The 23,914-nt window shown below is 35.1% G+C and overlaps 1 protein-coding gene across 3 annotated transcripts in view; it reads right to left on the minus strand.

Annotated features, from left to right (window-relative positions):
- Window positions 1-23,914, minus strand: part of PIG-G (phosphatidylinositol glycan anchor biosynthesis class G) — a 162,611-nt gene that overhangs the window by 105,409 nt on the left and 33,288 nt on the right. For all 3 annotated transcript variants that reach the window (XM_081747196.1, XM_081747197.1, XM_081747198.1), the window contains exons 5-6: window positions 18,356-18,544; window positions 7,495-7,637 (exon numbers count right to left, since the gene is read on the minus strand). In XM_081747196.1, the coding sequence (XP_081603322.1) occupies window positions 7,495-7,637; window positions 18,356-18,544 (332 nt within the window). The remainder of the gene's footprint in view (window positions 1-7,494; window positions 7,638-18,355; window positions 18,545-23,914) is intronic.

Raw genomic sequence — 23,914 nt, forward strand, 5'->3', positions numbered from 1 at the left:
CTCAACACACTCATTTTCCACTGTTTGTGCGTGTACTTTTTGGGCTACGGGGGCAATGTCCCGCAAAATATCTTCAAACTCAGGTCTAATCCATTCTAAGTTATTTTTAGCAAATTTTATCTCTAATGGTACTGCCTTGCTTTTACAACTCTCGTAATTTTGAATACTTTCCAAATTACTAACTTTTGCAGAAGCGTGCGAAAATGTAATAATCTCAGGAGAATCTGCAAATCTAACCCGTTTTGGTGGTACGATTTTACAATTTCCCTTCCGGTCATCACTGGAACCCTTATTTCCACTAACATTGTGATACTTTAAATGCCTTTTGTATATCCTTTCAGCTAACCTTTCTTTCGCAATGCGTACAATGTCTGAATTTTCATAATGAAATTTCAACTTATATTCAATGTCCGACAAAGAAACACATTCTAATTGAAAAACACACTTTTCTTTGTTTTTTTGATAAAGATCAGATTTACGTGTTTCACGCATTTTTGCAACAATTTTATCTTCAATTTCAGCCCTGTATTCTATGTTCCTTTCTAAAAGAGATTTTGCAATTTCTTGCTTAGCTCTTTTACGAATTTCACACACTTCCTGGTCTACTTTTAAAGCGTGCTCAACTTCTAACAATGTAAATGCTTCTTTTCGATACCTGAATTGACTTCTTACTATTAAATATTCTGCTTATTTCCAAATTTTTCGCATTTCATGCAAAACAGGTATTATTTCTCTATTTACGGACATGATGATTAATTGACCATTGCCAAAACAACAAAATTAAATAACACTAGAAAGGCACTACAATTTATCTCAATAAAAGATACAATTAGCTTCGCCTTTATGCAATTTTACCAAATGTTCCTGTTCCCGCGGGAGCCATATATTACTGTATGTGGTTCGTGTCCTGCAGTTCCCTAGGAGGGCTTAGGCATTCATGACGAATTCGATCCTTTATGTTTTGGACGTCTCCTTTAGACTTTAATAGCAGTTCGGACTTTACACCAAAGCCGACCATATAACCACCGGACAACATGGTTCAGAGTTTGGGTTAGAACATTTTGGGAAACGGACTTAAAAGCTGATTCTAATTGTATTCTCAATGCCGATACAATTTAATAATGCGAAAATTATTATGTTGCATAGGCATTAGTTATTTATGCTGGAAAAAAAGTAAATTAGGTTATTTTAAACTCTAACATACAAATTTAAATTATGGTGATTATTTAGATTAATTATGATGAAAGGATACGTGTAATTATATTTTCTTGATTTTAATCGATAACACTGAAACTTCACTAATACAAATTAAATTACACTTTGGCGCTTTGATTTAAATAATTGAATATAATAATGGAATTTAACACTTGGCCTAATTATTCTTATTACATTCGCGGAAGACGTGGAAGTCGCGGGTTACCGGTTGAACTTCACTACATCGTTAGTTTTCGCGATTTTGCACTGTCACTTTTCACTCACTTTGATGCTGAAGAGAGATAATCTTTGGCGGTTCCAGGGGGATGTCCTTGAGGTTGGGGACGAATTCCCTTACTTTCCATTTTATTTTCCTTCGAGTGGTCTTGAAGTTTTTCATTGTGTAGCTAGCTCCTTGCCATCAAGACGATTTTAAAAGTAACAATTACGAACCTGCACTAACCTTTTAATGGGCAGGCATTGATAGCATTACTATTAAAATATTTAGTTTGCTTTTACGGTTGAACCATATCTTCCTGATCATAATTTCGTAATTTTTAAAGTATTTTTGTACTTTGCTTACAAAATACAAGGTGTTTATTTCAAAGCAACATTGTCATAAAATAGGTCTTCTGTGTAGCTACTGAACAGCATTGCTCTATTATGGTAAAATATCAAAAGAATACTCTCAGTAATTACCAATTGTTTCGTAGAAATATTTTCCTACAGAGTAAGAAACCACAAATAAAAAAAATAAAAAAGAACTTTAGCGGAACGTACGAGATAAAGTTTCTACAATACTAAATTTAACTGTCCCCTGTTGACAAGATTAGAAGTATCTAAAGAAGCGACCGGCAAATCATGTATATGAATATTGTATGAAAGCAATAATGCCAATTAAATTATCACTGAAGTTATAATTCGTGCGGATAAGGCAATAGAATGCGATGTTGCTTGAGAGCAACACTGCCCAATAAAGGGCTAATGTTCTCACTCATCTATTTACTGCTGATAAAACAGTAACAACTCTCCAAACTACTGCCTGCAGCACTGCCACGAATACGATTCGAGACATTAAATGGGAACGCTTGCTACAATTGCCAAACGTTATCCATAACACTGTTTTATCGGTTGATGATAACGTATAATGTTTGCAAGTGAAATAGGCAGCAAACATTTGTCCGGAACGAAACTTGTACCGTGTAACAGGATCATTTCAAATCACGTACTTATAATGGCCCCCAGTGTATTATGAAGAATGTAAAACATTAATTTACATAAAAACCTGAGTTAAGAGGGAATTTTAAGTGTGATTTTCGTGTTCAGCGGCCAAAAATCAATAAAGAACGACTATTTTCGTATCTGCAAAAACCAAAAGTAAAAAAAAAAAAAAAAAAAAATGTTGAACAGTGTCTCAAAAAGAACCAAACAACTATCAATTTCGCCAGTCAATCGCATCAATCCAAGTTCTTTAAATGCACCATTCCATACACAATTAGTTACTTTTTAAAATTCAGGCATAAAGTTTAGTAATATTATCAGGCATCCTCACTTATTTTCTCACCTACTATGATCTCGAACTTTCAAATTACTATATTATTACTACACAAGTTTCGTTCTTTAATTTTCCTCAAATTTATTTTCTTATTTACAGTTATTATTTAATTTCCTGATTTTTAAATACCGGTACTTATTTGTTTTTTTCTGAACTCTTTCACTCTCATTATTTCTACTTTCTTAACTATTCCTACATCTCATATATTTCTTTCCATCTCACTGCTTTCAGATTCAACAGTATTTCGCAATACATCTTACTTCTGCTGTGTCTGAGCAATATTTTTCCGAGGGGGCCCTAATTTTTCCAGTACATTCTCCTCTTTGTTTATAATCCATTCTAACTTTGAACAGAGAACACGTTCTCCCGTCACAATATTCAGCATGGCTAAAATGATTCACACAACCAGACTTTTCTCTATTCCTTATTCTTCAGTCGTTTTTACTATCTGAAACAAACCCTTCAATTAATATATATATATATATATATATACACTTAGTCCCTTCTGTGTGATTATGCTCCTAACTATCATGTAGAAACTTTTCATTTTGATTTTCGTGTCTCCGCACTTGGATTCCATAGTTCCATATGTACTCAGCGTGTATCGTAATTCTGCTCATCGTTCTAGACTAAATAATAATACACAACGAAAAGAACATCATTAAATGCGAATGCTAGCTGTTTTCGTAGAAGATTGTGGGGCAGTTCAGGAAGGCATTAGCAAGAGGTGATATCAGTCATCTTGGTATACACCAATTGCGTCTCACATAATTATCTGTTACAATCTGTTGTTATTCCGTAAGATAAAGCCAGGCTCCCTGTTGCCTCATCTCCCGAAGCGGGTGCATGGTTTGCGATACCTTCTCCGCCTTTAGGCTTTCATTTGTGAAATGAAAAGTTTCAAATTGTTGTTCTCTTACGTTTATGTTTAGCTGTTTGCGAGCCTCATCGCTGTCCAGTTTGTGGGGATCAGGTTAACCAACGTAGCCTGCATGGCCTTTCATGCATGAAAAGCGCTATTAGATACGCCCGACACTCTTCCGTTAATAGTACTACAGGTCCTTAACACTCCTGGAATTCCTTCAATATGGGAACGTTCTGGTTGCTGTCGTTCGGGTGGAAAGCGAACCAATGGCATGGTCCCGAGAAGTAAATGCTGATTATGCAACTTTACATGGTACATACGCTCACTCAAGTCCCCTTCTAAGTCTGTAATGAACGCTGGAGCTGTTGCTAACCGTAGTGAAGCTGAAAACCATGGTTTGCTCCTATGCATTTCCGCGTGTTCCAATTTCTCTTTTGCTAAAATTTTAATACTATTTCTAATTTCAATCCAAGTGTCCTCAACACTAGTGCACTCCGAATCTTCTAAAGCCGAGAATCTATTTGAAACTTCAATTTTGTATTCCTCTCTTACCTGGCTCTCATCTAATTTCTTTAAATTAAATCTATTCGTTTTCGGACATTGAATATTTCTTTTATTCAACGATAATCTCTCTCTTGTTATCGCTGCTACCAGGTAGTGATCAGTGTCACAATCAGCCCCTCTACACGACCGGACATCAATTATGCTAGATTGTCTTCTTCTGTCTACTAAAACGTGATTAATTTGATTATGTGTTTTTCCGTCTGGTGAGATCCATGTATATTTATGAACGTCGCAATGTGGGAATTTTGTACTCTTCACGATTAGGTTTTTGGATGTTGCAAAGTTCACGAGTCTAACACCGTTGTCATTATTTTCCTTATGCAGACTTTCGTTCCCTATAATCGGTTAAAAATACCCTCTCGTCCTACCTTCGCATTGAAATCCCCTAATAGAATTTTCATATGGTATCGCAGGAGTTGGTCAAATATCCGTCCCACTTCTTCGTAAAAACTGTCTTTTACATCGTCATCCTTATTTTTTTGTTGGGGTATGTACATTTAAAACAATAATATCACACCGCCGACCCTTAAGAGTAATAAAAGAAAGTCTGTCAGTAATAAATTCAACCCGCTTAATTGGCAATATTAGTTTGTGAACGAAAAACCCTGTTTCTAATTGGTGGTTTTATTTCCTTCCCCGTAAAAGAACGTAAAATTTCCGGAATTAACAGATCCCTTTCCTTCTCACCTAACTTCCTGAACTCCTATTAGGTAAATCCTGTATTTCCTTAACTCACTCGTTGCGGATTTTAACGCGCCTGTCCTATAAAGACTTCTAATATTCCATATTCCAAATCTCATGTCCATTTTTTTTTTCCTGAAGTCGTGCCAAGTTATCAGTCCTTGTCCGAGGCTTTTGTGAATGTTTCTGAACAAGTGCTTTTTTTTACAGGATGAGGTTGTTAGCCATACCCAAACCCCCAAGCTGGAGGACCACTCCTAGTCGTCTGTCCACGACTGCTTATTCAGTATATTCGCAGCTAACCTCTATATCTAGAGGCCTTCTCCTCGATGCGCAACCTGAGGACGCACCATGCCGTGGTGACAGGAACCCACGTTACACAGTTTGTTACAGGAACCCTCGCTTACTCTGAAAGAAGAACATAGACTGAAAGTATTTGAGAACAAGTTTCTGAGACGAATATTCAGACCCAAGAGGAACGGGAATGCGGAATGGCGGAAACTTCATAACGAGAAACTATATAATATATACGGTTTACCAAACATTGTTAGGGTCATAAAGTCTAGGAGGCTTAGGTGGGCAGGTCATGTAGATAGGATGGAAGAAAGCAGAAACGCTTTCAAAGTCTTGACTGGAAGACCAATCGGAAAACGACCATTAGGAAGACCTAGGCGCAGATGGAAGGACAATATTAAGATGGATCTCGCAGAGATAGGAATACAAAGTAGAAACTGGATCCAGTTGGCTAAGGATAAAAGTCAGTGGAGAGCTTTTGTGAACGCGGCATTGAACCTCCGGGTTCCATAAGCCATAGAGTTAGTTAGTGAAGCTGTAAAGCAAAGAAAATACAACAACCTTCTTGAACATTTTTTTTCACTCCAATTGCTATACAGATTAGTGGAGCTAGGGGTGCAAGACGTCTTTATTTTATTAGGGGGGGGGGGAAGACAAATTTCTTGCGTTTCCGGCGGAAGTTCGTTCTACATATATCCTAATACAGTGCATAGCTGTTTCTATTTAACGTGGCAACGCGTCGTTGGTCCTTCTACTTTACCACCTGGAAAGGAATTGGAGAGATGTTTGTTCTCTAAACGAGAATAGAAATTTAACCTTCACGCCTCTTGAAAACTTGTGGTAACAGAGCGCAGAGTGTTTTCCATTATGTAATTTTAACAATAGATTTACATTTAAACATTTAACAATTAAATATTATAAATATTAAAAAAATCTTTTAAAACATTTTTCTGATCAGAACAAAATGAATTATTTAATAACTATACTATTTTTGTTACAGTTTCAAGGACCTAACGTCCTCTTCATCAGACATTGAGAAAAGATAGATGACAGCAAATCTTATATCTTCCTCAGCCGTTAGTTAGCATTTTCATTTATATAATTTTAATTGTTGTTTTTATATATATAAAATTTTAAATTTGTAATATGTAACAATATTATATAATTACATTGTTAATACATGTTAATTGTCAATGCAATTTTACAATTCTATTTATCTTTATATGAAATAAAATAAAATAAAGTAACAGAAATTTGAAAATATTCAAATTGCACTAATATTCTTATGAATTTTTCTTTTCTATCACTTCTAATAACTTCTCCCCTTGCTCATGTATATTTATACCACTTGTCCAGTTCATTAAGTTCTCTTCTTGTTCTTTCTTTATTCTTCTTGTTTCCTTCCACTTCCTAATAATCTTTCTTTTTTCTCTTTCTAAACCTCTAGCCCCTTCCCAATCTATCATATGTCCCGAAATACATAGGGGAGACGGGAAAAAGGCTCATGGACAGATTGAAACAACATAAAGATGATGTTCGAATGAAAAGAGAAAATAATGCTATTTACAAACATGTGAAGGAAACGGGACATATGATAAATTGGGAAGGGGATAGAGGTTTAGAAAGAGAAAAAAGAAAGATTGTTAGGAAGTGGAAGGAAGCAAGAAGAATAAAGAAAGAACAAGAGGAGAACTTAATGAACTGGACAAGTGGTATAAATATACATGAGCAATGGGAGAAATTATTAGAAGTGATAGAAAAGAAAAATGCATAAGAATATTAGTGCAATTTGAATATTTTTAAATTTCTATTATTTTATTTTATTTTATTTTATATAAAGATCAATAGAATTGTAAAATTGCATTGACAATTAACATGTATTAACAATGTAATTATATAATATTGTTACATATTACACATTTAAAATTTTATATATATAAAAACAACAATTAAAATTATATAAATGAAAATGCTAACTAACGGCTGAGGAAGATTAAGATTTGATGTCATCTGTCTTTTCTCAATGTCTGATGAAGAGGACGTTAGGTCCTTGAAACTGTAACAAAAATAGTATAGTTATTAAATAATTCATGTTGTTCTGGTCAGAAAAATGTTTTAAAATGTTATTGTGATTATCCAGAACTATGGAGTATATTTATTAAAAAAATCTTATATAATAATTTGTGAATATTTCCCTTTTTTGTGAATCCTGTGATACTTTACTAAGAAATAGAAAAAATACATCGAAAAATTATGTAGAACATATTACATTTAAATTAAATTGCAGTCAAACAGAAAATATAGGAAAAAATATTAAATTAATTTGAATTTCATAAATTACCTTATTTTAGAAGTACATGGAATACCAAGACCCACAAAAGGAATAAGTATTTCTGCTAAAGATGCACCTCCATGGCTTCCTGAATCTTTCATACCGTGATCACCACATACAAGTAGTAGAGACGGTACGCCTGATTGATGTCTCTGTAAACGTAACACATATTAAAACAATATTTCAATTATTTAATACTGTATTTACAAGTTTTATAGAAGGTCAATTCACCTAAGATGCCCAAAGTTTGTGCGCCACCTGCTCACGACAATCCCTTCCTTCACCAAAACGGTTGTGCTCGATGTGGTGGCCACGAGCCTGGACTATCGCCCTACAACGCAATTTCCACTGAAGAAGTGCGCGTCGAAGATGTGTGTGTGAGGGAAATTGTATACCACATTGCTTGACAAGCTTTCCAGAGCCCCGCTATGGTGGTGGGACGCCTTCGCGCAAGTTCTTGTTTCAGAAATCCGTCGGCAACACATCTGGTGACTTCACAGGTATGGACGAGATGGATATAACAGACACAAATACGCCGATAATATGCGACAGAACTGCGAGCAGTGTGACTGGATGCTTTGTCCATGTGGATCACACCTTCCGGGTGTCCCTGCCATACAACTGTGGGATGTGCGTTGTGTATAAGGACTCCACGATGTTCGTTTGACAGTAGGCTACATTCGCTTCGGCCTTCGAATCCACACGATGCATTGGCAACTTCTCACGGGCGCAAAAACCTGCCACCACCATGAAGCCTTTCAAAAACTTCTCGCGATATTCACAGACGAACTCGCCGCGGCCCTTCGCATCATGTGGTGAATAAAAAATGGCCCTGGGCTTATTGGTGTCATCAAGGTAGATCCAGGCTTCATCCAGAGTGACAACTCACTACCATTTGTCACCTGAGAGGTACTGTTCATACAACTTTCTTGCGTTTGTGAATCTCTCTTAAATGTGCCTTGGTGATAACTTATGCCCCATCGCCTTATGACATTTTTTCAGTTCCAAATTGTCCTTTATGTTACGACACACTATGCTCTGAGATATCCTGCATGCGGTAGCAAGGTTGCTTTGGGTGGGTGGGTTCATCACAACTGATGCCCTGATGTTTCTCACAACGCGTGGTGTCCTGGCGGACATGCCTGTCTCCTTTTCACTCTCACTACTTGATCTTGATATTTGGGGCCGGTGCTTTTACAGCGCTGGCTTATCTTTGCTACTTTATGTCTGCTGATATTGTTCCCCCTTGCCGCACACATTTTCACAATCACTAACGCACTGAATTGTGCATCGGAAAGTGCACATATGTACCCTTTCCAATAAGGTGTCACTTTAACAGACATAATAGCTGTTTACCACAACAACTTCCACACGGCGTTGTACGTGACTCACTACTGGATTCACGACCTACTGACTTTTGGTTTCTTCTCCTACGCTGTACTCGTCATCAGCTCTGTAAAACTGACCCCCTTAAGTGAACTGATCTTCTGTATTAACATGTTTGAGCCTTCATAAAATCATAATCATACAAATAATTTAAGTTCACTGCTACTAAAAGTCAGTTTATCCTTATAATATCTCATCACAATTGATTTTACACATTTCCAAGCTTTTATCAGAATGAAATTACAATACGAATAACGCATATATATATGCCAGAATAGGAAAAGAGAAATGGAAAATCAATACGAAATTTTGAATATGAAGAGCAAACGAAAGTTGAAACCTTTTAGTAGAGTTCGGCGAAGCCAAGAAATACATTATGTATTAATTCTTCAAGAAAAAGACCAACATAGACATCGCGGTACCATAAAAAAAACTAACACCACATCGAACAGTAGATATCCGACTGAAGACTTAAATATACTATACAGCTTCAACATTGTAAGTGTCCATGAAACAGTAAGGAGTATATTGAATCTGAAGATTACACTGGAAAAACGAAAACTTTCAGGACCAGAACGTGTAAAAAAGGAAAAATCTCCTAGAGGATCATAACGTATTTTACATGGAATTGACAAAACTGTTTTGCTGCACTTGAGAAGATATGGACATTTCAGAAGCTAACAAAAGATCACAGTAGATGGATAACAGCTAGAAAAATATGAAGTATTACGACAAAGAATAATCGAAAGAAAATTTCCAAAGAAGTACGGCGTCTGATAAAGAAAAGAAGAGAAATTAAGATTAACAGTGACAATCCAAAACAGAATATGTGAAATTTTAGACGACAATACAGAAATACATTACAGAAGAGTTACGGAAGTTCAACAGCAATCTCTAAAGAAAAACAGTTGAATAATACATAGCAATGTGAAAAACAACCACTAAAAACTGTGAAAACGTACTGACGGAGATTCAACTAATTCGCAGCACATTATATGCAACTGATAAATCGGAAGTGAAAGAAAGCAAAGATAAAGATGAAACAGATATATAGTATACCTACGAGTATCCGGCTCGCGACTATCCGGCCTAGTTTATGTTTCCTGCATTTAAATTAGGCATTACAGAATTCAGAATTTATGTTACAATGTGAACAGTTTACATATACTGCACGTATCCTTTAACTTACTTTTTCTCTAATAAATTCTTGAAACGTGCAGTGCAGTACATAAACATTTATAAACTACCAGCACAGAGCCAAATAAGAAGTTAGAAAATACGTACTATACTATAACAATGAGTTTTGGTATAAAAACTTTGTCTTCTGGTATTGCTGGGGCAAAGAAATGAGTTCATAGAACTCCGGCCTATCCGGCTTTTTTGTTATCCAGTCTGCCCTTCTGCCACATTAAGCCGGATAATCGGGAGTCTGTTGTATCTCAGAACTGCAAGAACAGGTCGTATTCGTTATAGGCACGAGGGCAAGTGGTAAATGAGGGAAGGCACTTAAGAGTTGAGTTGATTTTGAGTTTAACGTCCCGTTCAGCAGCGAGGCTATATGAGACGTGGACCTACTGATTAACGTGGAATCCGAACCACATGAGCTCCCGCCGGGAATCGAACTCGGGTCTCCCACACCATAGGAAGGCACTTAAGAAAGGTATAAGGAAGGTATAAGAAGATAGACTTATATTAGACGTAATGAAAGAAGCTAGGAAGAAAGCGCAAAACATCCTAATACAGCTCTATAATATGCGTGTATAAAATGATCGAGTTGTTGAAAAGTTGACAACTGACATTATCCCATTCTGCTGCCTAAAAACGGACACAAAGAATATCTACACAATTGTAGGTCTCCCAGTACTTTATTAAATGTTTACGAACGTATTACAAAAACAGTTAGATATCATCCAACCAAGGGAAAAGATTGGATTTAGAAGTAGTTACAGCACAACAAATCATATTCAACTAGTCAGGGAACTAGTAGCAAGATCGAACGAGTATGAATTATTCCCATTTGCTGCGTCCATTGGCTACGAGAAAGCTTTCGATTCGGTGAAGACTTCGGTACTTATTAATGCTCTCAAGCGGTGTCAAAGAAGATTATATAAAAAATTGAAGATAATCTATCAACAAGCCTGTGTAAATATACCACTATTTGGATGTACACGGACTCTAAAACCAGGGAAGTGAGCACATGATGATTCTATTTTTCTCAAATTTTTTACAAACGTATTTAAATGTTTCAACCCGTAAACTAGGAGAAAAAGGAGAAAAATATAAAAAGGGAATATCTGACCTATAGTCGTCTCGCTAATGACATCTTCATCTTTTTAAACAACTCAGAACTGCCAGATATGACACAAGAACTTAATTTGAATAGCAAGGAAATTGAGTTGAAGAGAATGCGGAAAGCATAAAAGTGATGTTAAGAACTTCAAAGTAATGTCAAGGATTAAAACTGAAAATACGGAGTTAGAAGAAATAACTACGTCTATCTGGGACAGAGGACACCCATGGATGGTAATGTTAAAAAAGAAATTAACGTAGGCGATTCGGAAGTAATAGCTTCATATTGGAAAGTAAAATGCCAATATGTATGAAGCGTAAAGCATTTAATAAATGTATTTTTCCTGTTTCGAAATACCAATCGGAAATGTGGACACTAACGAAATTAGACATTCACCATCCGTAGACTACACAACAAAGAATGGAAAGATATAAGCTAGGATTCACTTGCAAAAGCAAGAAATGAATTACATGGATTAGAAAGATGAGAGAAGTGGCAAATATTATTATGAATACGAAGGCATTAAAGTGGTTGTAGGCTGGACATATTGTAAATAGAAGTGATGCTCTATTGCAACTACAGTTCTTTATTACATACCAAGTGACAAGAAGATACCTAAGTCCTCATACAAAATTGTGTGAGGAAACCAAGAAACACTGCCGAGTAATGTGGAAGAGAATTGCCTAAAATAGAAAAATAGATAGAGACGAATTAGGAGTTTTCTTCCAACAGCGGATAGATTGTGATGATTATATTCAAGTACATATAAACTTTTAGCTGAGCAAAAATTTTCTTGTTTACTCGAGTTAAGTAATAATCGGAACTCGATCGAGTCATTATATGTAAAAATCTCGAACCTTTTTCAACGAAAAACCATTTCTTGTACTCATCGTTTCAAATAATGGTATTTAATTCCTTTGTACTTGAATGGTATTTAAAACCCAAGTTCTTTATTGGATGAAACGTAGTGGTTAAAACACACGAAATAATTGTTAAAAATACTGAAAATAAAAAATAACAATTCAATAATCTGTTATCTGAAAATAAGAAATATGACTTGGTATGATCATAGACCGATATTTCAATATTTGTAACAAATAAATATTATAAACAAGAGTTTGCATATTTATAATAAATTGGTGAAGAACCATACCGTGAAGTTTCTTCTAATAATCATATAAAACAGAAAAAAAAGTATTACATATATTTTGAATTCTATATGTTATGTTACATTTTCAATAACTATGTTTGTTGAAAACTATACTACAGAAAATATATTGTTTTTAAATTTGCAAAAGTAACGGGTACATACTACATAAAATTGACAGAAAGATGTTAATATTTTACGGTGTATAATACATTTCGGACTGTCAAGGGTAAAGGGTTAATAGACAGATAGATAGTTCTCACAATAATGGAAACACCTGGAGTTGGAAATACATCAATGTCAAGTTGGCAACGGTCAGGCAGCGACAGCAACGCCAGTTGTTGATGGTGGTATGCTAGAGCAAGCTCCGTACTACGTAAGGAGTAGTAAAACGGCAGTGTGAAGAGAACTGAGCAGACGGTGATAATGTAAAATGGGCGACCTTTCCGATTACTAAAGTGATCAGATTATTGATGCCCGGTTACATGATACAAGCGTAACAAAACTATTGGGTGTGATCCAAGGGACAGTGTTCAAGGTGATGACAGCTACAAAACTCACCGCAAAATCACATTGGTGAAGACGAGCAGTGGTCAGTTGGAGGTCCCACCGAGAATTAAGCTGATTGTCACTCAGAACCGTTGTGCAACTGCAGTCTAAGTGACGGAGAAACTCAAGCAGCACCCCTCTCCCCCCACAGTCTGTGTCGACAATCACACTCCGCCGCGACTTACATGACACAGACATACGCAATTCGGTTGCATGGGTAAAGTCGTTGGTATAGAACCATAATGCTTTAGCAAGAAGCCAATGGTGCCGCAAACATTCAGTATGGACAGCTGATTAGAAGCGTGTGATATTGTTGGATGAGTCTTCGTTCACCTTATTTTAAATCACGGGTCATACTTAAGTGTGGCGGATGCCCAAAGAAGCGCATGACCATTATGTCTCTGCCCAATCGTGAAACATGTGATGCTATGAACCGCAATATCCTGATTTTCAGTGAGTCCTGCGCTGACGTTTATCGGTCGTGTCACTGCCCGTGATTATGTTGCCATTTAAGGGGATAATGTGCACCCTATGGTCCAGATGTTTTTCATCGGGCAATGACACCATATTCCGTCGTGATAAAGCGCCCATTCACACAGATGGAGCTATTGTGGTGTGGTTTGAGGAGCATCGGGATTTAGCCGAGAATATAGGGATTGATTGAATATCTCCCTTGGCCAGTCCAATTCCCTAGATACGAATTAGGAATCAGATTTCTGGAATGTCGGCATCTAAGGCCATTTAGTCCGTCACGTATATATGAGGAATAACGTTCCTCGGCGAGTTCCCTATCCGATGGAAGGGAAGAAAGAAAGCTGCCTGGGACCATTATGTTAGGAACCATCCCGGCATTTACCTGGTGTGAACGAGAGAAACCCAGGAAAAAAACCTCACTCAAGATGGCTGGCCTGGCAAAGCTGTTACACTTTTTCGACCGAGTGTCCCCACCGGGAATTAAACCCGGGACCGCTTCTTAGAGACACGAATCCAGCACAGATTTCCGCCTCCAGCCTATCACGGAACTCAGTGATGCACTGCACGTGAAATGCTGAAATATCAAGTTTTCTAAAAACAAACAAACTAAAAACAACAGCATTTGGAGGGCAAAATTAAGCATACATTTACTATAAACTGAAAATAAAATTGTAAAACCACTGCGGTTATGTTGAGTTATTTATGATTAACATGTTAAGGGACCTAAGCTAGAGGTATTGTAGTTGTAGCAATAACCAATTTTTTGTAGAAATCTAGACATCGATAACTTACACACCAATATTTATGAACATTTGTTTATGATGAAATGAAAGAATAGAGTTTTGGGGAATGATTTTAATGTGTAATTTATGTTTATGTGTTTATGTGTAATTTGCACCTACAGAGGATTGTGGTGTGTAAAATAAAGTTTAGTTTAGTTTAGTTTAGTTTAGCATCGCAATTAGTATGACTCAGAATTTTTTTTATTATTATTATTACTAGTGCTGAAGTTATGCATTTACAGTATTTGTAGTGAAAAAGTAAGTACGTGTACTTATAGGAATTCCTTTTTTCATTATGTTTCTCAGAATATGAACTTACACGATGGGTTGTGTAAGGTAATTGGAACGTGAAAACAAATTTAAAGACAGAATTACATAGCAGTTTTTTACAGATCAAGAATTTATAAGTTAATCACAACTGAGTTTTGAAATATTTAAAGTTGTTTTCACTGTCTTTTGTAAGTTATTTTCAAGAGTAATGAACTAAAGGTACAATCACGGACAGAAGTTTAATAAATTAGTTTAACGTAGTCCGTGACACCACATATGCATCAGTCAGTTCGATGATCTTTAGCCAATTTTCCAGCTATAGAACTTCTGTGGTTTCTGGTCAAAAAATTGTGACCGTGGTTTTCACAAGCTTCTTTTGAAACGAATTTAACACTATTTAGGAAGTTCTGCAGAGACCGCAACAAATAAGCCAGACAATGCCAGGTTCAGACTATGCGATGGACGCATTAAAACCACCCAGACGATTCTCTCAATTTCTGAAGGGTTATTAAAGATGTATGGTATTGTCAGCGAGATATATGACACCCTTTCTGTTGACTCATTCGCACTAACTGTCGACAATACAACTTGGAGGCTATCGTTCTGCCCGGCAGCAGCAGCTCGTGGTGCACGAGGCCCTTCTAATTCCACGAAAGATACAGCATAATCTTTCTGTGCAGCATTGAGGGCTTTGTCGCAGCTGTGGGGCTTTGCGCTTCGTTTCGATCACCATATTTTCACACATTGTTATCGTAGGTTATCCATTTTTCATCATTTGTGATCAACCGCTTCTGAAATGACTCGAGTTCGTTGTTTCAGTAGAGATTAGCAGATAGAAATTGAATCGAGTAAATGTTTTTGTGTTAGAAGATGAGGCATGCAAAGTTAAACTTATTTTTGTAGTCAGCTTTCCCCAAATGGTTTAACATGTTTGTTGATAGATGTTTAGATCATTGACGATGCCATGACTGCTTACATACCAGTCTTGCTCGATTTTTCATATAATATTATCCACTTTTTCTGTGATTCATCGCCCACTGCGAGAAGCATCAGGGACATATTGTCGTTTCATAAATGTTGTACTGTAAACTGCAACATTACACACTATTACATTACAAACTACGTACATTACACTTACGAGTAGAGGGCAGAAACACATACCCGTGGCATCTCAGCTTCCCTCGAAGTAGTCTCCTAAGAATCCACCACATCTTGCTAACACAATGAAACGACAATATTATTTTCATTATTTTTCTCGTGGTATATCCTGATATGTGTTTCATCCTACTCCCTACATGTAACATTTACATATGGATTAACCTTCCATTTGCATACTGCAGAATTTTTTAATTCGTTATCATTCTTGGAAAAAAAATTGCCATGACTTCGTGATATATATATATATATACTTATTTATACTTAAGAGCTTAAATCGCGCATACATTCATTCGGAACTTCTGCATCCTGCTCTATAATACCCGTCAAGCTATAAGGTTTATAAATTCATTTTTTACAGTGTTTGACGAAGTGAAATAATTTTGAAATAATTCTGTATCTGAGTGAATCCAGTCACTACACAATAACATTCAGTGTTATGGTCAGTTATTAACAAAGCAAAATGAATGTTATTTTTGTCCTTACATCAACTCAACTAAAATGGCTATTATTCCAATAAACCAACATGTAAAATTTCGATCAGATGAGTAAAGTTTCGCCAGTGATGGTGTAAGGAACGGCCACATATCTTTGAGCGCAATGGATTGAAGATTCGAGGATAACGCAATATGTGACTTATTAATTTGACAAAAAGTTCTCATCATTTCCTTTTTGTGTGTGCTAGTCTAACGCAACCTCACGCACAGTGAAACCATACATAAAAAGCTCATTTACTGAGTGTCCTATGTATAAAGTGGTTAGGTTTGTGAATCAAGTAAACATAATCCTAACTACTTTATACATAATCCTCCGACGGACACAATCAGCCAAACTATAAAACTCATCTCCTTCTACTTTTAATATATTTTAGAATAACTAAAATATTCACCCATAACGTTCAGTGATTATTTAACGTACATTGCAACTGGCATTTTGTTGAAAAAATCTACTTTTAACTTGAACTTTTAGTCTTATTTGAAAGTTTAGAACTAGGAGAATACAATGTTGAACATATCAATGAACTCACCCAGGAAACCCTATTACAAACCAATGGAAATTAAGACAGCTCGGAATATATACGCTTAAAAGTGAATGATCTATGACTGGAAAGGAGTAGAGCAATCTCATTTTATATTTGTCCTTCACATTTATTCTTTAAACACATTTCAAAAATGAATTAACAGAAAAAGAACATTCACTGGTTTTCTTCAAGAAGAAACAGGTCGACTTCTATATGTGGAATTTTACTTCTATCCTAAAAGTATTGCCTTAAATGCATAGGCATATTACATTTGCTCATAGTGAGTTTACACATTTGCTCATATTGAGTTTACAATGGTTATTTGGTAAATTCTAAAGGTAATTATCCCCTAGGTTCTTTTCATTATGACAAAAAGTCCGCCACAGACGGTTTCGCACAATTACTTTTGACTTCTTCATTGTGGTTGAAAAACTAAACCACACTGAAGAAGTCGAAGGTAATTCGGCGAAATTGTTTGTAACTTTTAGAAGATTTTTAGATTTTTTTAGAAGTGTTAGAAGTGTAAATTTTTAGAAGTGTATATGTAAGATTTTAATTATATAATACGCGCTTAATAGTGTCGTTAAACCATTTTTTATACAGAAAAAGAAATATAAAAAGAATGATGCATTACTAAAATAATACATCTGACTTCGGATTCTTCCGAAATGTATACACCACGGAAAGTATTTGGTGGACTGATCGCCAGCTTTCTAGTAAATTCTTCAATTTTTGGTGATTAACAAAAGTGATCTTCATCTGAAATATTGAAGGTAGCATTTACCAACATACAAACGAAATAGTGAGATAACAGCATTACAGTGATTTTGCAATCTTTGTGCGTAGAACGAACACATAGTTGAAAGATAACCTGTAATTACTATATGCGATGCACATCTACTAATAATAAATAAAATTTCTCATACCTGAAAAACATTTAGGTTTCACGTAACATTCGGCAGTTTGATCTTCAATTATTCACCTTTTCAAAATATTCGATTCTGGAAGAAAGAATAGGAAACGGTTGAATTTTACAGAAGAGTACTAAGTTGGTTCCAGTTTCTATTCACAAATTTTATTACACAATAGGACTATTTCAGTAGATGTAATTTTTTTAATTAAAAAAAAATCAAAGTATATTACATCGAGGTACCTTCATCAGCTTGTTAAGTGATTCGCTGATGATGATCGTTAATTGAATATTAGTTCAAGATCTTTAAACGAGTGTTTGTTATTCATGGTCTTACGCCAAAACATACACAAAGGACTTTCTATTCTCATAAATTAGGAAGAGAGGAAATCTTAGTGTCAAATTACGAACTTATCCCATTACTTTTATTCTGAAAGATGGACAAGCAGATTTTCAAACATTACGTCTTTTATATAGCAGCATGGTTTTCTTCGGTTGAGTCGGGGAAAAGTTGAGCAAAACCAGTTTGCTTAGTGGATGTTTTCCTGGTATGAGAAATTTTAATTTACTATCCAATGATAACCTGCTTAAATAATATAAGGATAATACGTAATTGTATATACGGATTTTACAACAACATACTTTACGAATTTATTGCCAAACAAAATTTAATCAGATGAAATTCACTTTTGACAGAGCTTTATTTATATGCACACCAAAATTTAAAGAAATAAAAACAACTAAGTTTCCGTCACATTAAATTTTCAATTATCGTAGAGAGCCGAAAGATTCGTAGTAGAAGCAGCTGACATTCACATTCATCCATTCAGTAACTGGATGCCTTTAATTACTAATGTATTACTAGTGTACTAAAGTAGACACTTACTTTCTGCTCCAGATGAAACATAATTCTTTCGATCACCGAATTCATTTCTTTCAATTTTTCATCTACCAGAGAGCTTCTTGGACCTTCAAGATGCCCGATATGATCAAGTCCTAAATAATGAAGTATCATAATATCCCAATCATCCCTCTTTAGTTCAAAATCCAAGTGTCTGGTAACATTGTAATCAACCTACGAAAAAAAAGCATTGTATTAAAACACACATGCATTCAATAAAATAAACTTTCACAACAAACAGATTTTGACAAACAGTAAGCCTTTTCACAAAAACATAATATACGCGTTAGCATACTTGATGGTAATATAGATATAAATAACATATTCTATTGACTTGATGTTGGATATAATTTTGTCATTGTTATTCACTTTTAAATGCAAATGAGCATAAAATTACTATTCCCAAACTAAAATTACATTAAACTTTACCATCAAAAGCAATTACAGTTGATACACTGAGAATAACTTCTGTGATGTACTGAATTTTACTACCAAGCAATCAGAAAAGCCTAGAATACGAACAGTCACACCGTGTTACCTTACTTCGCTATAAAATTGTAGTTCAGGGTTTACCTGAAATATTTTTCAACAAATGAATAAAATAAAATGAACACAAAATGTCAGGGAAATTACTTCACCGTAACGCGTACCGTTTTACTAAGAAAATTTCAAACACTATTTGCAATGGTTTAGGAAGAAAAACTCACAACTTCTTAGACTATTGTCACAAATCTGAAGTATTCTGTGTATGCCTCTCTAGCCGTAATTTCTGCTTACGTACATATACTGCACTTATGACTATAGGATTGTACTTTATATTTAAAACGACGTACCTCACCAGCAGTCATTTATAATTTATCTTTAGCTTATAAAGATTTTTTTTTAATGTGGTCAATGTAGTGAGAAGTTCATAAAATCAAGCACTGTATCCATTCTTTCAATTTATTGTGTGCTATAGAGTTTCTTGGATCTTATACGTGTTCGGTATGCTCAGGTTAACTTCAATTACTCACTAGACATTCACTGTACCAAATTAATTACACTCGATCAAACCACTAACATGAGAACAGATTGTAAGATAAATTAGGTATTATTAAGGAATACTCCGAGGGTGTAGTCATAATTAATACTGATGATATTCCGAAATATTTGTTGTTGTTCTATTTTCTTGAAGTTACCACCTTATTGCCTACTTTTGTCTCTAAATCTCGAAGAGTGTGATCATCCCATTTGAAAACATGAGAGTTCACAAAATTCTTAAACACTATTTTCTTGGTTACTTCCACATTTTATACAAACATCTGCTACCAGTCTATCTGAACTAACTTTAATGAGAGCATGGGGTAAACATGTCAATAATCAATGTTCACAATAATCCAGGATCACTGCAATGCATGATAAACACTTAAATGCCACAAACAAATTCACAAAAGTTGCAAATTGAAAGCAAGGTATTCTGCACGGAATGGATATTTTAAGAACGTCAGCACTGAAGAACACACCTATGAGTCCGAGTCCATTCATCATGGTTGTCCCTCTTATGCGACAGAAACAAATTATTCTATCTACAATAACTCTGAAGATATATTAGAATTTTGTTATAAGCGTACGCTACGAAAAACTGCTCATCTTCGTAAGATGGTTTATCATATTTATAAAATGTGGGAATGTGAGTTTCGACAAATCTTAGAAGACTAATTCAGAAATGACAGTCTACCTAAATCAACATGAATAAAAAAACATTCAATCCGCGTGAAGCTCCTTTCGAAGGACGTACAAATCGCATCAAATAAAATCACCAGGTCGACGAAAGCGAGCAAGAAACAATAAGATATTTTGACCTCGTTAGTCTTAATTCATTTGTGAACACGACGAAGAAATACTCTTGAGGCCATCCAAAAATCCACATTCAAGGAGATGAAGTTAGGCTAACAATAAGTGATGTGACCGGCCTGATGTAAAACTTAATCCACTCAGTGCTTCCGAACCGACATGGCACAAAACTACTGTTCTCATTATGTGCGACGTGTGCAGGGTAGATGAATCAATTAACACTGCGTGAACATGAAGATTGCGAATTATGGGTCACAGCAAATTGAGTATCGTATAAAATACATATAGCTACGGATTTGGATTGTAAGATTACGGACGTTTTCGATATGTGACTACGATACAATACGATCCATAAACCAAGACAGGTTGTCTCAACCGAAAATATCGACACCTTCCTCAACTCAAAGACGGAATCACAAGGTTGGCAAAGTTTTTGTTACCAAAGACTATAAAAATTCCTTAGAAACCATCCATCTGTGTATGGAATTACATTGAATACTGTAAAGATTGTAAATAAACAGATCATAGTAGTATGTCTAAATTATGCTTGAATTCAATGTGGGAAAAGTCGTTCAGCGATCCAATTTTAGTCAAACTACCATCATTAGCAAGGCGGAACAACTCTACTAAAACTAACATCACCTGATGTCACTAAATAATACTATTCCAGTTAACGATTCCATATTGTATATGTTCTCGGAGTACAACGAAAATGCAGCTGTACAAAATTAAAACATAAATCTTGCAATGGAAGGATTTACAACTTATGCCTTCCACTCGGCAGTAGTAAAAACACTCGGAGAATTTTAAGAAGTTATTTTATACTTTGACATCGATTTCATTATATTTAGTATTTACCCAGAAATCAAGCGAGCCAACAGCAATGTACTTGGTATCTATGTCTCAGGAAATAAAAGCATATGTATAAAGAGACGTATGTTAGTGATAGACCGATCAATTATGCTTTAGAGAAATACAACCCTGATACGAAAGCCGTGAGCAATAAACGTAAACTAGGATCTTAAACTACCAAGCTAATCACCAACTATATTTTGATACGATGACTCAAATAGTATTAAATCAGTGTAGAGGTAAATTCCCAATTACAATCCCTCATACTCTGTAGTACCAAAGACCATACTAACATTACAAAAAAGACATACAGAATTAAGTATACGAAAAGATATTACGTTGACGATAGTTACGATAAGGTCCCACATGGTTACAACAAGAAACGTAGAAGAATAATTGTTTGTTTGAAATTTAACGTCTTGTTCAACACAGAAGCTCATATGGAATGTACATCTATAGCTTAATGTGGGATCCCAGCCACATGAGCTTCCACCCAGAAACGAAATCGGATCTCTTCCGCCAATGGCAGACTACAAGAAGTCCTCCAAATCAGTAGATAACCATAATTAGATACAGCTGTCACACATCATCCATAAAGGGTGAAAGATAACGTACTTCAGCTCCTCACATCTACAAATAAAGATGTTTGCAATACCACCATGAAGATGATCTATGAACCAACATCTTTCATTATATTTTTCAACATAATTTTTTATTTTAAATTTAAAAAAATATCTTAAATTTTACCTCAACTCTATTTCATTAACTAATCGAACATTTTTTTTTTTAATTTTCAGGTTTGACCTTTTGACAGGAACTCCTTGTGATATCCGGCTTCAACTACAAAAAAGTACATAAATTTCGTTTTGTAAATACTGTGTATCACAAATTTGGTAAATAATATTGTTTCAAAATATCGAACTCTGTTTCAGTCTGTTACAACCTTGTCCTAAAATATTGAGTAAATAAGAAAGTTTAGCAAAATTAATTTTATTAGTTGGTAATTTTTTAGCTTGAAAATCTTTTGCTAATTTTTGTTCAATAAAATTCTTGTTTTATTTTCTTTTTTATTATTTTTTAAAAATCTTTTCTACGTTGGAAATTTTCTATTTCTAAATTTTATTCAAAACTTTTTCAAACACTGAGAAAAATTCTGTGAAAATGTATATTTAACCATTGTAGTTTGTTAAAAATTTTACATGTGACAAATTCTTAAACTTGGTTAGTTTGAAAATTATTGATTTTTTAAAGATTTGGTAATTTTTTTTTAACGATTTCAGTTTGTTAAAAGTTTTCTTGTGTTACAAGTATTTCAGTTTATTTATAACAAAATTTTTGTTTATACCTTTATATTGAACAATTTATAGTTTCATAATGTATATTTGCAACAAAAAAATTGTTTGAAACTTTTACACATAAAAATTTGAAAATTTCCCCACAAAATATTCATTAAGAATATTTTTGTTTGCTGAAAAATTGCAACTCTAATAAAAGAACATTTTTAAAAGGTCGAAAAGTGTAACGTAAAAAAAAAAAAAAAAAATGGGAAAATGGGAACACTATACACTAGACATTTAACTGTTTATTTGACGCAACGAAGGGCTGAGCAAAAATCGTTTAGTATTGTTCACGGAAAATCCTTGCATCTATTCACAATCTTACTAAATCACTGTTGGCAACAATCTCTTCTTGTCTCATTCTGTGAGCATCGTTAACTTAAAATTAACCAACAGCATTTGGGAAACAAATTAATCATCGTTGTAGTTAATCAATCAAAATTCAAGGTAACTGTTACTCTTATTGTTCTGTACCAATCATTTCGAATTCGTGACTGTATTACGTAGGAATATGATTTTACAACATGAAGAAGTAGAGAGAAATACAAGAAAAAAAGGGGTAAAAATGGCGCTGAAGAACAAGTTTTGGCAGTGAATCCACAATAATGGATTCAGGAGTAACATGTCTGCAAAACCCTCGCCTATGTTATCGATGTTTGTGTTTGCCTGTCACCCACCGTCTTTTTATTAGAGTCATTTACCTGTCAGTTTTGTCTCCTCTAATTGAACAGGCGAGAATCAAACGGTAACATAACACAGCATTTAGTCAGAAACGACTGTTCTGCACCAATCAAATTTTAGCAAAAGGCAATACTTTCACGTAAAAGAAAAATCCACATAGATTATAACAAATAAATTAACTTCGTTAAGTTGAAGGTGCTAAACACTATGTAATGTGTGAACTTTCAAATACATCCAGGGACCTGTACCTTTACGCTACACGCACTCATCCATAGGACCGTAAATCACAGTGAAAGCTTTTCTTCAAATTCAAGGAACCACGAAGGTACCTAGGACCAGTGAAAGAATAAGATACTTACTCATAGGACTACCAGTCATGATACAGCATCTTGGAAGCCAAACCTCTACACCACCACTAACATTTTCTTCTACCTCAACCACAATAACAAGACTGCGATTTCTCAATGCTAATTAAGCATGATGTCATATTCGGATCTTCGTGACTAAACCACAGTATGTCCTTGGTTCATGCATCACTTTTCATTCACTACTTTTCAGCACACAACTCCTATCTCCCCTTCCACATAACACATCATCACCCGACATATCTCCCATCTAAGGGGAAATGAACCAAGATGTACACATCTTGGTCCTAAATACCCACGAAAAGGAATAAGATACCTATCCATAGCATCAAAAGCATTGATCTTAGAGGATGAGTGCAGGGTGGTCTATCTTACCCATCCAAGAAAGCCAGATAGACAACAGGGGTCCTTACCTAGTCCATGACAAAATCTTTCAAAATTTCAATTTTTGGCTTCCAAGAGAACTAACTACAACC

The sequence above is a fragment of the Thermobia domestica genome, unplaced genomic scaffold (genome assembly GCF_964235325.1).
Source record: "Thermobia domestica unplaced genomic scaffold, izTheDome1.hap1.1 HAP1_SCAFFOLD_99, whole genome shotgun sequence".
Taxonomy (NCBI): domain Eukaryota; kingdom Metazoa; phylum Arthropoda; class Insecta; order Zygentoma; family Lepismatidae; genus Thermobia; species Thermobia domestica.